Raw genomic sequence first — 15080 nt, 5'->3', positions numbered from 1 at the left:
CACCTTTATTGTGATCGCGCACTTTAAGCTTTCATGCCTGTATTTTTGCACAATTGTGATAATACTGTATTGAAAGAAATCTGTGCACAGACGAACATGGGGCGGCTTTGCTCAGGTAGTAGAGGAAGGTGCTTCAATCCCCGTCTGCATGCCAAATATCCCTGGGCAAGATACCAACGCAGAGTTGCTCTCCGAATGTGTGTGAACATTACACAGAAAGTGCTTACAGAGAAAAGTGCTTGCGTACACCTGAATGAGGCAAGTTCTTTAAAGTGCTTTGAGTACTATATAAGAACCAGTCCATTTACATCGCCAAAGCACTCAATACTCTCTTTACAAAGTTCTCTGTAGTTTGTTTCTCCAGCACCATATTTGACCGCGGTCAAGTGAGCCCTCACTTACGACGACACAGTCAAGCCAGCCGCACCTAAAATGTTGTTGCACTATTCTTATGCATATTACGGTACGGGTGCCGACTGGCTTAGAAACGCAGTCTTTTGTGTCCTGACACTATTGTACTTCACAATCCACTCCCAGTTTTGGTTCATCTCCACTCTTCACCCTGTGATCCACAGCCCAAATTACTGTACGGTTTTCCGGAAAATCAACAGTAAACTTTACCCAATTTACAGTACTGTACTATATATTTTCTCATCTTTGAGCTCAGATTACAGAAAATCTGCAAGAGGTGACACTGATATTTCACTGCATTCTGACTCTGGGTGACCCCCACTCTTCACCCTGTGATCCACACCAAAAATTACTGTACTGTTTCTGAGATTGCTGTGTTAACCCTCTCAAGGCAGGCGTTGCAGATTTGCAACAGTTAAAAGCTAACAACCTGATCACCCCACATACATATTTTACGAGTTTTTTTTACTCAGAAGCACCACTGCAGGTATTCTTTTGTGCATTAGCAACAAAAACTTAATTTGAGCCTGAGAGGGTTAAGCATGAGTATGACAAAGGCTAAGAAAATATACTGCCTACAATAATATCAAATTTAAACAACAAATTACAAAATTGCCACACCTGCTGTTATTGCCAGGTGTTCGATAGAGCATTATTTAGTCATAAAAAATACATATCATTGAAATATCATCAGTAAAAGAAACACTCTCACTATGTAAGACATGTTAGCAAATTCAGTTAATAAATAATGTATCAAATCTATACAGATGTTTGAAGGTATAATGCAAAGCATGTTTGTTTCTTATGGCTTACAAATGTGTTTGCCTTTAACATAATTTACATTTTATTTATACAGTTTCACAGACGAAACAATAAAATAGGTTTCCTGAACTGTTCTTCGTGGCCCAAATTTTGAATCCTTTTGAGGGGGATGCATTATCCATGAAGGTGGGAAATTTGTTCGTCGATCTCTGACCCTCGCTGACTCTGACGCCTCCTAATTCTGCTTCCAGCCTCGCTGATTAATTTGTTGTCACTGATGCTGTCACCAGTTGTACACAACATCTCTGTTTGTCCACCAGTCTAATCTGTAATTCAGGTGAACCCAGAATTACCTGCATCTTTGTAATGTTTCAGAAAATATACACTATATGTTGATGGGCTTTGTCCCACTTTTCTTTCCTTTATAAGTAAGAATCTCTGTGGTTTTAATGACAATTCATATACAGATTGTGGAGGACATTTTATTCAACACTCAAAAAAGTTCCTCACCAGCAGACTGTAGTACAATTTCAGCCCACAGTTAATAAACCCATCCAATGCAGCGTTATCAGAGAAATTATGCAAGTGTTATGTTTGTATGTACTGGTAATCTATTTATCATTTATCATGATTCCTGCTCTGATGATTACTTTCTTCTCCTTCTGTAATTTTAACAGATAAAGGATGTTGAACATTAAGCTCCAAACAGGATGAATGAGGAAGACCACAGAGGAGAATCGTGGATGTAGTGAAAGAATATATGCAGATGGTTTTTTTCATGGTGGAGGAGCAACTTCTGATACCATCTTAAAGAAAAAACACATAAAATTGAAGAGTAAAAATAATGACAACAATATGTCTAAATTTTTTATTAATTCTTTAGAGCAAATGCAGTCTTGTCATGGTCAGAGTTGCCCACTCATATTTAACTAATTCAAATACAATTACTGCATTTAAATGCTTATGTTCTAATAAAAGGCATCGTTTAATACTTCTGCCATGACAACCCAAATAAATCAATGAGAGGGAAACGGGAAGATTAGTCATCAGGCAAGGTTTACTGTTCATTTACCATGCCTTGATAACAGTAAGCTTAACAAAAGAAAAATGTTGGCGACGAGAAAAGGTGTGCTGTCAAAACATCCTACCGTAGCGTAAATTTATAGTCTTGTCTATCAATCCGTGCTAACTTATCAGAATATGCTACCTTACGTGGTTAATGGCTCTGTCGTATAGGTAGCGTGTTCAGATGACCCAATCACACTATTAAAACATGCTTCCTGCTTGGATTTATTTAGGTAGCATGTTCAGCATGTTCAGTGTGCTGCTTCGACCTTCCCCGTGGTGCTTACAATTACCCATGGCTGTAATGCAGGTTCATTCAATCTTTGGGAGTGCAGTACCTGGAACATACAAGGACAAGGTTGATGTAAAGACAATAAATTCAATGAGACAGGAAGGACACAAATTGGCGTTAAGTAATAATTTGCCCGATTATCAATGTGTTAGTTTGCATCTACTTTACAATTATGGGCACATGATATGATAACGATATTTTAGCAGTTCAATGATAAATGTATAACATTAATTATGGTGGGGGGGTGGACAATTGCTATTACACTCGATGCACTCCAGCTGACTTACCTTGGTATGAATGACGACGTACTCACAGTTTGGCGGCTTGAAAATAGCCAAATCTTGCACCCAGCCATTTGTAAATTGGATGTGCGCCTCCAGTGACTTGTAATTACGAAACTGGTTTGCAGTGTAAGCGCTTACTCCACAAACAAGATACGTGAAGATATCAGGGTAGGACAGTGGCGGTAAGTCGTCTGGGTCCAGATTTGCGATGCACTCTAATGTTTTCAAGTGCTGCTGCTTCGCCTCTGGACGCAATCGGTCTCTATACCGTCCGTTTTCTTTTGAGCTGCTTTTAAGCATGTTTCTTGTCGTCGTCGTTCCAACACGATGCGTTTGTTTTGATTTGTGGACCCGGAAAATGGCGCAATACATTGCGGCATGAAGCAGGTGTAGGACTGAACTCTCCCACACACATCACATCACTATAAGACTGGACTCTCACACACACCACATCACCACACACACCACATCACTATAAGACTGGACTCTCACACACATCACATCACCAAACACACTCTGGTTTTTCTTCATGTACACTTCCTTATAATCTCTTTCTGCTATTTGCACATTTTTACTGTAAATTTCTAAGTTAAATCTGTACATTTTGTAATAACCTGTAAATTGTAAATAGTGTAAAACCACTGTCATTTAATGGTCGGGCATTGCACAGCTACAAGCATTTCACCTCATGTCATACTGGGTATGGTTGTGTGTGTGACAAATAAAATTTGAATTTGAAAGTCTTTCCAGGTGAGTTTGATCCAGGAGGGTCTGAAGCCAGAGTCAGACAGAGACTGTGCAGAGACTGTAGAAGGACAGAGCAGCAGCAGAGCAGTCCAGATACACTGATGATCCTCTGTCAGATCCAGAGGGACACACAGGGATGATGCTGGACTCTACATTGTGTCTGACAGTGGAGCTGTTCTCAGAGCAGTTCACTCTGCAGCACTGACAGTCATCTGCACTTCTTCTTATTCCTCTGTCAGTCACTGCTGGATGAAGCTCTCCTCTCCACCTCCCAGTAACATGGCCCAGTCAGAGCGTCTCTACACACAAGCTGCTGCTGCTTCAACCTCTCTGGATCATCAGGACACAGCTCCTCCTCTCTCAGCACACACACCGTCCTGTTTACCATCATCGCCTCCACCTGCAGAGAGAAGAAGGAAGAGCAGAGGAGATAAACGAGTGTTTCCAGAGACTCTTCATCAGCTGTCAGTCAGTGATGCAGCACATCCAGTATAAAGAGCAGCAGGGACTTCAGTGCTGGGACTGTACTAGGACTCATTGTTGCTTCACTTTTTCTAATCTTTGGATTTTTATTGAAGTTGATGAAAATGTTTTTCCCTCCTAGTTTGAGTTTGGACTTTCATTCATTAGAAGAACCTTGGTGTGTCCACTCTGAGCTCTGTAGGAACCCCAACAACAAGCCCAACAATCCAGATGGACAGTTCCAGCTGTTAACTGGAGGAATTCCATCCAAACATCTGCTCTCACTAAATTCTTCCTCACCTACAGACTGTGTTCTTCACTGCTTTAAACATGGAAATGAATGCAGTCATTGGTCTGGGTGCTGCTTTGTTCAGAGAGCTGATTGGCTGTTGACAGCGTTTGATCAGAGCGTGTCAGCCGTTACTATGGTGACCATAAAGGTCATAAACAGGAAGTGTTTGTGTCCAATCCTGAAGCCTGTCACCATTCTCCTCTCACAGCTTCACTGAGAAGCTGCAGCTTTACAGGAAACACTGGATCTTTGTTTCATACTGACTGTGTTTAGTACAATACTGCTGACAGCACCACCCACTCACTCCATCACTCTACTTACAGCAGAGTCTCCAGTCTGTAGTTTGGACTCTGCTGAAGATCAGACAGCTGCTTCACATCTGGACTCTTCAGGTAGTTTCCATACAGCTTTCCTCTCAGGTCCAGTTCTCTCAGATGGGAGGGGTTGGACTTCAGTGCTGCTGCCAGATAATCACAGCTGATCTCTGACAAATCACAGTCCCCCAATCTGTATAAAGAATGAAAGATGTAAGTTTATTAGACAAAGTGTGAGCTTGAAATCATTCAGTGTTTCATCATCTGTTCAGAGCTGAAGAAGGTTCAGAATGTAGAAGTTTAGAAAATGGAAACTCCAAACAGCTGAAGCCAACAGGAAGCAGCTTCAAACAGGAAACTGTGCAGAGTTTCAGACTATATGTCCTGATGCAGCCAGTTGGATTTTGGAGATTTGAATCTCTGTTCTTGTCACGGTCGGACGGTCCTCCCCGGACGACCTGCTTGTTTATTTGTGATGTGTGTGTGCCTTCCTCTCTTTCTGTCTTCCTCCCTATTCTGCGGGTCGGGCTATGCCTAGGGGCGGCGTCTCCGAGAGAGCGAGAAAGGCCGACCTCTGACCCGGAAGAGTAATCTTCAGCTCCAGCTGCCGCTAATCATTCCTCACGGTATTTAACGGTGTGTCCAGACGGCAGTCGACGCTGGATTGTACTCGGAGCTCAGTAGATAAGTGTGCTTGTGATCTTATAACCCGCATAGCAAGGCAAGCCTTCTTATCCGCTGTTGTGTTTGCTCGTCTCTCAGGTGGAGAAGTACCGGACGGAGGAGTGGAGAAAAGGGATTCACTGGTGTTTTCGGGAGGAGGAATTCACACGGAAGGAGTGCACACCGACCTCATGGGGAAACTCACCTTCACCACTTTTGGGAATTTAGAGAAAGGACATTGTTGGATATCTCACTGTTTGAAGACTGTATTTCAAGCACTGTAAATAAACGCACTGTCGGCTTCAACCCAGAGCTCCGTGCCTGAATCCATACCGCTCATTAGCCCTGACAGTTCTGTGACTAAGTCCTTGAATCATTTCTTCCAGTTGGTCCAACAAGACAGACTAAGTGTTGGACATGTGTTGTGGCTCCATTAGGGGAGCTTCTAAATGTGATGTAATGGCTCCTCTGGGTCTGTCAGGTCACGGGACTGAAGAGAGCTCAAACTGGGCACACAGTTGTTCCAGTCTGGACCAAAGACTCTATACTGGGACTGAGGGACTGCTTTGACTGCACCCACTGGGACTTTTTAAAGGCTCATGTTCTCACTGTGAGTACAAGAAAATAATTATTAGAATATAATGTGTTAAATTTGTATAGATCACAGTAATAAGGAAGGATTGGTCTGTGTTTCAGTTTGGTTTAGCTGTGGCCTGAGAGTGTGTGTAATTGTTTAGAGAGAAAGGACACTGGGGGTTTGGTGTCATAAATAAAAGAAGTCAGGAAGCTACAGATGGGGGTTGCTGATGCTGATGCTTGTACCTTTAATAAAAACCCCTAATTGTTATAACTTAGAAGTAGGTTTGCAGGAGACTCTCCACCTGATCTGTAAATGTAAGACAACAAGAGGCCATCGACCCACTGGAAGCAGAGTGGTGGTCCCAATATTTGTAATATCTTAACTCTGTTTTGTATGTGGTCTAAAGGAATTTGGTGTAGCTTGGGTGAGGTTACTTTTATGACCCCCAGGAAGTCACGTACGCAGAGACACACACAGTGCTTAAACTGTTACACTCACACATCCACACGCACACTCACTCACGTGCACTCACATAGGCATACGGGTACGTGCACACACAGGCACTCACGTGCTCGTGCATACACACAGACACACAGAGTTTGCAGCACACCATGGGAGGTTTTATGATAGGGTCGCTCCTATAAAACTGTGTTTCACAGACAAAGACAAGTCTCCCTTCTAGAAGATGCATACTTAAATGAAGATGAATAAAGTTTTTTGTGAAAATAACTACTGAGTCCGGTGCATCTCTGGAGGCCCGAAGAATAAAAAGAACCGGGGTAAAACTGATTTCCCAACATCACTTAGATCATAGATTTCTACTTACATTTCTTTCTGGGAAAAATGGGTATTACTTTGAAAACAGGAAGTATTTTCCCCAATAAGCAGCCCTGGATTAGTAAATCACTCCAACATGTTCTCAGGCAGAAGAAGCTGTCTTGTTATGAGGGAGAGAAGAAAAAGATTGAGGCACAGAAATTTGTTGAAAGAGAGATAAAGCAGCTAAAATCAGGTGTAAAAGTAAAGCAGAGGATGAGCTGAATAAAGGACACTCAAGGCTGGCTTGGAAAGGAATGAAATCCATGGTGGGGATGCAGAACAAGGAGCAAAGATGAATGTGATGCTGAATCAGCAGAAGACTTGGACTCATTTGATTCCAGCTTTTATATCATTGATATCAATGAAGATTAAAGCAAGAAGGTTGTAGGTTGAAGCTTGTTGGCCTTTCTGTGGAGGCTGTGGAGTCCAATGAAGTGCTGCTTAGGTTCATTGGTGCTTCTAAATTGGCTGTAGGTGTGGATGTGAGAGAGTGCTTCTCTGTCTCTCTCTGTTGGCCCTGTGATGGACTGCTCACCTGTGCAGGTGGACCACGCCTCTTGCCCTATGACAGCTAGGGCACAGGCTGCAGCCCTGTGAGCCTAAGCTGAATAAACAGTTAGCAAAAATGATCCATAGATGGCCTGAAATCCCCCAGTTAGCAGTTTGGTAGATAGCTATGACATGCTAATCCCATCCAGCAGATGTATTTTACCTGTAAGCTGATCCCTGCTGAGCCAAAGCACTTTTTCATATACAAATTACAACCTTTAATAGAAACCTATTGGTCAGCATCTTATTAGCCTGCTGTTAGCTTCATTCCACAGAAAACTGAGAGAAACTAAAAGTTGATAAAGAATAAAGAGAAATGCGCTGATTTAAAGCCTTTGAAGTGCTTCAGATGATCTCTGTCCACTTCTGTCCACTCATTCATTCATGTAAGCTTTCTAATGCAGCTTTGATCTTCACAGTCTGCTTCATGAAACTCATTCTAACCCTGAATGTCAGAGTATTCCTCCTTCTCTTTCCCATCATTCATGCTGGCAGTGGAGGAGATTTGGATGTTGGACTGTGTTTTGGATGATGTGTGTATGTTTGTGTTGGACTGCTGTCTGTAAAGCAAACGCACATTTTGCTTTGGATTTCAGTGTCAGACAGACTTTAAGGTGGAATGAAGAGTTTGAGAGTTTCACAGTGAATTATCCAATGGAGGATTTTTCTTCTTCTTTGAAGGTTTGAAATGTGAACATTGTTCTGCTGCAGTCAATGGACTAAACCAGAGAAGAAGAAAACAGACTTTACCATGAAGATCCTCAGTGTGGATCAGTATAATATCAGCCTGATGTCTGCAGTTTAGTGTCAGCACAACTTTCACATCATATTCATCTCAGCACAACTAAAACATGCTGACTGACCCCAGAGTTTCAAGTCCACATCCTGGACTCTCCAGGAAACCACACAGATGCTTCACTCCTGAATCCTGCAGCTTGTAGTTGCAGCTCAGGTCCAGCTGTCTCAGATGGGAGGGGTTGGACTTCAGTGCTGCTGCCAGATAATCACAGCTGATCTCTGACAAATCACAGAGACTCAATCTGTATAAAGAATGAAAGATGTAAGTTTATTAGACAAAGTGTGAGCTTGAAATCATTCAGTGTTTCATCATCTGTTCAGAGCTGAAGAAGGTTCAGAATGTAGAAGTTTAGAAAATGGAAACTCCAAACAGTTGAAGCCAACAGGAAGCAGCTTCAAACAAACACAACAAGAGAAAAAACTCTGAATGTTTCACATTAAAGTCGTACATTTCTCATAACAACAGGACAAAGACTTGAAAAAGTCGTGTTTTTCCTTCCAGGAACCACAAGGCTTCACTTTTAAAGGTGAAGTGTGAAAGAAATGGACATATTTGAAGTCCAACACCTTTTTCCAGTCATATTATTAAAGAAGACATACTACAAGCTCATTTTCACTCCAACAAGTCATCTTCTGACCTGGACTAACAACACTGGTCTCTTTGTGCAGCTGGCTGTGAGACCAGGAAAATCTGCTTCATGTGTTTCTATTTGATCCTCAGTGACTTTGACACAAAGGCCTCTGCTGTGATGATCAGACCTCTGATCAAGTCTCACAGTTTCAGCTTTGTTTTTATACATATGGATATGTGCTGATAAATGATCAGAATTATAATATGTCTGCTGTGTGCCGTGACCTTTGACCTGCTAAAGACAGTCAGCTGTGGATTATTCATTATTGTGTCTGATACTTAGAACTGTGAGGAAGAACACTACACAGTTAATCTGTCATGGTCCTGGGTCGTTGACCCAGCGTTTTGTGTTTATTCTGATTTGTATTAGTTTAGGGTTGAACCTGAAGTTGATGTATGTTCAGCCCTACCTGTGTCTGTCCTTGGTGCCCTGTTCATGTCCCCGTGTTGTGTTGCAAATCAGTCTGTGTTTCCTGCTTTACTTTGAAGGCTCGTGTTCTAGATTTCCTGTTTTGTTCTGAAAGTCTGTTTCTGTTGTCATTGTGTTCAGCTTGTCTCCTCCGGGCCTCATGTGTATTACGTTCAGCTGTTCTTCCCTCCTGTGTGTGATTACCTGATTACCTTGTGTGTGTGTGTGTGTGTGTGTGTGTGTGTGTATATTTAGTGGGTGTCGGTCTGTGTTCGTTGTCGGCTCGTCTGCATTCTTCCGTCTATCTCTGCGTTCTATGGTGTTCCTGTCTCTGCGTCTCTCTGCCCTGCACCCCTTTTGTATGGTCTCAGGTTTGTCACTTAGTTTCTCCCAGTTTAGGTTTCCGTTTGTAATTACTCATGCTTCATTGCCTGTTTTTGCCACTGCCACCGTGTAAATAAACTTCACTCGTATCATCAGTTTGCTGCATTTTGGGTCCTCCTTTTCCTCCACTCCACACGGCTCACTCCGCCAGCCGTGACAGTACGAGCCGACCAGACATTGACCCAGCGGCATCCGCACCTCCCGAGGAGCTTCGGGAGGAACTAATTGACTCTGTTTCCAGGTTGGTTAACCTATGGCTCGAGCATGAGGGGGAAGAGTGTCTCCGCGCTGTAGAAGCCAGGCTACAGCAGCTCATCTCTGCTCACTCCTGGCTGCTGGACTCTCTTCACCCGCTCGCACAGGACTTCATCCTTAACGAACTGCACCTTCACCCACCAGCCGCTACCGCTTCCCAACCCAGCCCGGCGGTGAGGATTTTGCCCGGCCCGCCGGAGGCTTTGCCCGGCCCGCCGGAGGTTTTGCCTGGGAGGAAGCGACGATCGCGCCGTCGGCGCGTCGCCCCACAGCCGGAGAGTAGGACTTCGGAACTGCCGGCTGTGGTGAGTGGGAAAGACACTCCGTCTGTTTCACCAGCTCGTATGACTGTTTATTCCGGGGCTGTGTTTGTTGAGTCAGCTGCCCAGCCGGTAGCTCGGTTAGCTGCCCAGCAGTCGCTAACTCAGTTAGCCGCTCACTCGTCACCTCCATTACAGTCACAGCCAGACCTATTAGACACTATGTTACAGTCCATAGCCCGGTCAATAGCTCAGTTGGCAAGAGACTCATCAGCCTTATTATCAGCTCAGCCGTCATCTTCACCTACTCCTCCGGTACTACAAGTTGAGTCCATCCGACCCGGAAAGCACTGTTTTTCACCTGTTCATGTCAAGCAGAGAGACACACCACATAACGCAGTAGTCAGTCCGCAACAGCTGGCCAGTACAGAGACTGTGACGCACTCCAGGGCCTCCCCAGAGGCTGGGTTCCAGCCCCCAGCCGACTCTGGACCCCTGGAGGTTAAGAAGCCAGCTGAGGACTGCATTCGGCTGTCGCTGCCTGAGCTGAGTCACTGCTCTGTGCAGCCACAGTCCGCTTTGTGTTCGCCAGAGGCCCGTGCGCCTGCTGGTTCTGATCTGTCCCTGCCAGAGGCCCGTGCACCTGCTGGTTCTGATCTGTCCCTGCCAGAGGCCCATGCGCCTGCTGGTTCTGACCTGTGTGTTCCAGGGGCCCCGGTGCCCACTGGTCCAGAGACTGTTTTCGCTGGGGGGCCCGAGGAGCCCGTCCAGCCTCCTGCTTCGCCTGCTGGAGGGCCCGAGGAGCCCGTCCAGCCACAAGACTTGTCAGCTGGGGGGCACGAGGAGCCCGTCCAGCCTTCTGCCTCATCATCCTCGCCCGCTGCAGCCTCATCATCCTCGCCCGCTGCAGTCTCATCATCCTCGCCCGCTGCAGTCTCATCATCCTCGCCCGGTCCAGCCTCCGTGTCTTCAGCCTCGCCTGGTCCAGCCTCTGCTTCGGTCTCGTCTGGTGCTACGAAGGCCACGCCGCCATCGGGTCCCGGACTGCTGCCTCGACATCAGCGGTCGTCTGTCAGGCCGCTGGTGGAGCATCATCGTCGATATGGACTAACTCGTAGACGCCGCCGCTGCCTTCCGCGCGGTCGGCCTCCAGACTTTTGTCATCGCCGCCGTTGCTGTCCGCATGGTCGGCCGCCTGAACGGTTTCCCTGTCGCCGCCGCTGCCGTGTGCACGGTCGGCCCCCTGAACTGCCTCCACTCTGCCACCGCTGCCTTCCGCTCGGTCGGCTTTTGGATCTGCGTCGCCGACGTGGCCGGCCTCAGAAGATGAACTGTCCTGGACTTCTGAGTTGTCAGCCTCCGGGCCGGCCTCCTGAACTGTGTTTTGTTCTCGTACTCCAGCATGTGTGTTTTTGTTTTGGACAATTCCCTCGGTTCGCTGGAGCTTGTTTTGTTCGGTGTTGGTCCCTCCGTCCTGGGCCCCCGCCGCCCGCCCTGGGTTGGTCGTCTGTTTTTGTTGTGGGCTGTCTGGAGCCAGCCCTTGGTGGAGGGGTACTGTCATGGTCCTGGGTCGTTGACCCAGCGTTTTGTGTTTATTCTGATTTGTATTAGTTTAGGGTTGAACCTGAAGTTGATGTATGTTCAGCCCTACCTGTGTCTGTCCTTGGTGCCCTGTTCATGTCCCCGTGTTGTGTTGCAAATCAGTCTGTGTTTCCTGCTTTACTTTGAAGGCTCGTGTTCTAGATTTCCTGTTTTGTTCTGAAAGTCTGTTTCTGTTGTCATTGTGTTCAGCTTGTCTCCTCCGGGCCTCATGTGTATTACGTTCAGCTGTTCTTCCCTCCTGTGTGTGATTACCTGATTACCTTGTGTGTGTGTGTGTGTGTGTGTGTGTGTGTATATTTAGTGGGTGTCGGTCTGTGTTCGTTGTCGGCTCGTCTGCATTCTTCCGTCTATCTCTGCGTTCTATGGTGTTCCTGTCTCTGCGTCTCTCTGCCCCGCACCCCTTTTGTATGGTCTCAGGTTTGTAACTTAGTTTCTCCCAGTTTAGGTTTCCGTTTGTAATTACTCATGCTTCATTGCCTGTTTTTGCCACTGCCATCAGGAAAGGTGGGCAGGCCGCGTGCGGGCCGCGGACCATACGTTGAGTATCACTGTTTGAAATGTGAACATTGTTCTGCTGCAGTCAATGGACTAAACCAGAGAAGAAGAAAACAGACTTTACCATGAAGATCCTCAGTGTGGATCAGTATAATATCAGCCTGATGTCTGCAGTTTAGTGTCAGCACAACTTTCACATCATATTCATCTCAGCACAACTGAAACATGCTGACTGACCTCAGAACTTTAAGTCCACATCCTGGACTCTCCAGGAAACCACACAGAAGCTTCACTCCTGAATCCTGCAGGTTGTTGTTGTCACTCAGGTCCAGATCTCTCAGATGGGAGGGGTTGGACTTCAGTGCTGCTGCCAGATAATCACAGCTGATCTCTGACAAATCACAGCCCTTCAATCTGTATAAAGAATGAAAGATGTAAGTTTATTAGATAAAGTTCTTGAAATCATTCAGTGTTTCATCATCTGTTCAGAGCTGAAGAAGGTTCAGAATGTAGAAGTTTAGAAAATGGAAACTCCAAACAGCTGAAGCCAACAGGAAGCAGCTTCAAACAAACACAACAAGAGAAAAAACTCTGAATGTTTCACATTAAAGTCGTACATTTATCATAAAAACAGGACACAGACTTGAAAAAGTCGTGTTTTTCCTTCCAGGAACCACAAGGCTTCACTTTTAAAGCTCCCAAAAGTATTTCAACAACAAGCAAACAGATAAAACAGTAAATGAGAGCAGCTAAACACACAAAGATGGAAACACAGAGCGTGGATCGTTCACTCGACGGCACGTACACGGACACGCCGTCGGGGCTGACAGTGGACAGCTCACAGATCCTGAAGCTGCAGGTTTCATCTGTCTCCAACCAAAACTGACTGAACCAGCAGCAAAAGAAGATCCAAACTACGCTTTACGTTTGATGAACATCGTCATGAATTTTCTCTGACTTTGACGTTTACTTCCTGCACAGCTCTCTCTCTCTCGGTGTACTTCAAGAACAGTTTACCTTCAAAAATCTGTTTCCTGCATTATTCACTGCTTATTACGCACCAGTCTGCTGTTGTGTTCACTGCTGTCGGCCTCCCAAAACAAAGCCTCATTTCTGCTGTTCAATACTGAAGAAATTGAAACCTTTTAAAATGATGACAGATTACAAACTCTCAGCTGTGTCTGTAATCAAACCTCTGTAACTTTGCTTCACTTCAGCAGCATCAGCTCATGTTCACATGTTGATTCATGGTTTGCTTCAGTTTTTGATGGACTGCAGAATATTTTGAAGGTTATCTGCTATAAAAAGCCAGAACAGGAAAATCTGCTTCATGTGTTTCTGTTTGATCCTCAGTGACTTTGACACAAAGGCCTCTGCTGTGATGATCACACCTCTGATCAAGTCTCACAGTGTCAGCTTTGTTTTTATACATATGGATATGTGCTGATAAATGATCAGAATTATAATATTTCCCACTGTCTGCTGTGTGCCGTGACCTTTGACCTGCTAAAGACAGTCAGCTGTGGATTATTCATTGTTGTGTCTGATACTTAGAACTGTGAGGAAGAACACTACACAGTTAATCAGGGTCCCCTCTCACTGAATCAGGAAAGGCGGGCAGGCCGCGTGTGGGCCGCGGGCCATACGTTGAGTCTCACTGTTTGAAATGTGAACATTGTTCTGCTGCAGTCAATGGACTAAACCAGAGAAGAAGAAAACAGACTTTACCATGAAGATCCTCAGTGTGGATCAGTATAATATCAGCCTGATGTCTGCAGTTTAGTGTCAGCGCAACTTTCACATCATATTCATCTCAGCACAACTAAAACATGCTGACTGACCTCAGAGTTTCAAGTCCACATCCTGGACTCTCCAGGAAACCACACAGATGCTTCACTCCTGAATCACGCAGGTTGTTTTTGTCACTCAGGTCCAGCTCTCTCAGATGGGAGGGGTTGGACTTCAGTGCTGCTGCCAGATAATCACAGCTGATCTCTGACAAACCACAGTCCCTCAATCTGTATAAAGAATGAAAGATGTAAGTTTATTAGACAAAGTGCTTGAAATCATTCAGTGTTTCATCATCTGTTCAGAGCTGAAGAAGGTTCAGAATGTAGAAGTTTAGAAAATGGAAACTCCAAACAGCTGAAGCCAACAGGAAGCAGCTTCAAACAAACACAACAAGAGAAAAAACTCTGAATGTTTCACATTAAAGTCGTACATTTCTCATAAAAACAGGACAAAGACTTGAAAAAGTCGTGTTTTTCCTTCCAGGAACCACAAGGCTTCACTTTTAAAGGTGAAGTGTGAAAGAAATGGACATATTTGAAGTCCAACACCTTTTTCCAGTCACATTATTAAAGCAGACAAACTACAAGCTCATTTTCACTCCAACAAGTCATCTTCTGACCTGGACTAACAACACTGGTCTCTATGTGCAGCTGGCTGTGAGACCAGTGCTCAGGGAGCGTCTACAAAGTGCAACACTGAAAGAACATCACACACTAATTTGCTTCCAGCACTTTCACACAAACATCTACTGTCATTATTGTCACCAAACTCTGTGGATCCTTTATTGCAAATTCAAATGGGATCAAATGGTCAGACAAAAGAGGGTTATGAGGAAATATGATGAAATGTTGTGTATTAGCAGCAAGTTATTGAATCATTTTCCTCAGAAACCAAACAAAATGATTGACAAACATGTTTTTACAAACTCAGTGTTGGACTTGGATCAGCAGGATAAGCTGATGTTTAAAGGCATTTGAGTCTCGCTGTATGAGAGTCCAGTTATTACTCAATATTTATGGATGATGTCCTTTCAGTGTTGCACTTTGTAGACGCTCCCTGAGCCTCACAGCCAGCTGCACATGGACCAGCTGACATTACCCAGCATTAGAGGCGGGTGTAAAAAAAATGGATTTTCCTATTTAAATGGTTTTAATTTGAATAAAGCGATGTTGATTCATTCAATCCTGTATCGATTTTTAATATAAATGTATTTTG

The 15080-nt window shown here is 44.7% G+C and overlaps 3 protein-coding genes across 3 annotated transcripts in view; all 3 read right to left on the bottom strand.

Annotated features, from left to right (window-relative positions):
- LOC146676476 (protein NLRC3-like) overlaps positions 1 to 15080 on the bottom strand; it is a 455324-nt gene that overhangs the window by 109388 nt on the left and 330856 nt on the right. The window lies entirely within an intron of this gene.
- The window catches only part of LOC146676484 (NACHT, LRR and PYD domains-containing protein 12-like), a 68822-nt gene that overhangs the window by 42313 nt on the left and 11429 nt on the right, over positions 1 to 15080 (bottom strand). Inside the window, exon 6 of the mRNA XM_085400827.1 lies at positions 13916 to 14092. Coding sequence (XP_085256953.1) covers positions 13916 to 14092 — 177 coding nt within the window. The remainder of the gene's footprint in view (positions 1 to 13915; positions 14093 to 15080) is intronic.
- On the bottom strand, positions 1389 to 13012 carry LOC146676485 (ribonuclease inhibitor-like). The gene is made up of 5 exons (XM_085400828.1): positions 12993 to 13012; positions 12312 to 12488; positions 8104 to 8280; positions 4637 to 4822; positions 1389 to 3961 (listed from the first exon to the last, which is right to left on the bottom strand). The coding sequence occupies exons 1-5, from the start codon at positions 13010 to 13012 to the stop codon at positions 3949 to 3951; spliced, it is 573 nt and encodes a 190-aa protein (XP_085256954.1). The 3' UTR covers positions 1389 to 3948.

Source organism: Rhamphochromis longiceps, linkage group LG3 (genome assembly GCF_057381845.1).
Source record: "Rhamphochromis longiceps isolate RC_006_pf linkage group LG3, R_longiceps_female_GT1.1, whole genome shotgun sequence".
NCBI lineage: Eukaryota > Metazoa > Chordata > Actinopteri > Cichliformes > Cichlidae > Rhamphochromis > Rhamphochromis longiceps.
This window is presented reverse-complemented; position numbering and strand designations above follow the sequence as displayed.

Excerpts from the sequence above, each read along its gene's own strand:
- LOC146676485 (XM_085400828.1), bottom strand. The coding sequence starts at position 13,012 with ATGTTCATCAAACGTAAAGC. Across the intron at positions 8,281-12,311 it reads TGTGGACTTAAAGTTCTGAG|ATTGAGTCTCTGTGATTTGT; the intron begins GTCAGTCAGCAT and ends TTCTTTATACAG. Across the intron at positions 4,823-8,103 it reads TGTGGACTTGAAACTCTGGG|ATTGGGGGACTGTGATTTGT; the intron begins GTCAGTCAGCAT and ends TTCTTTATACAG.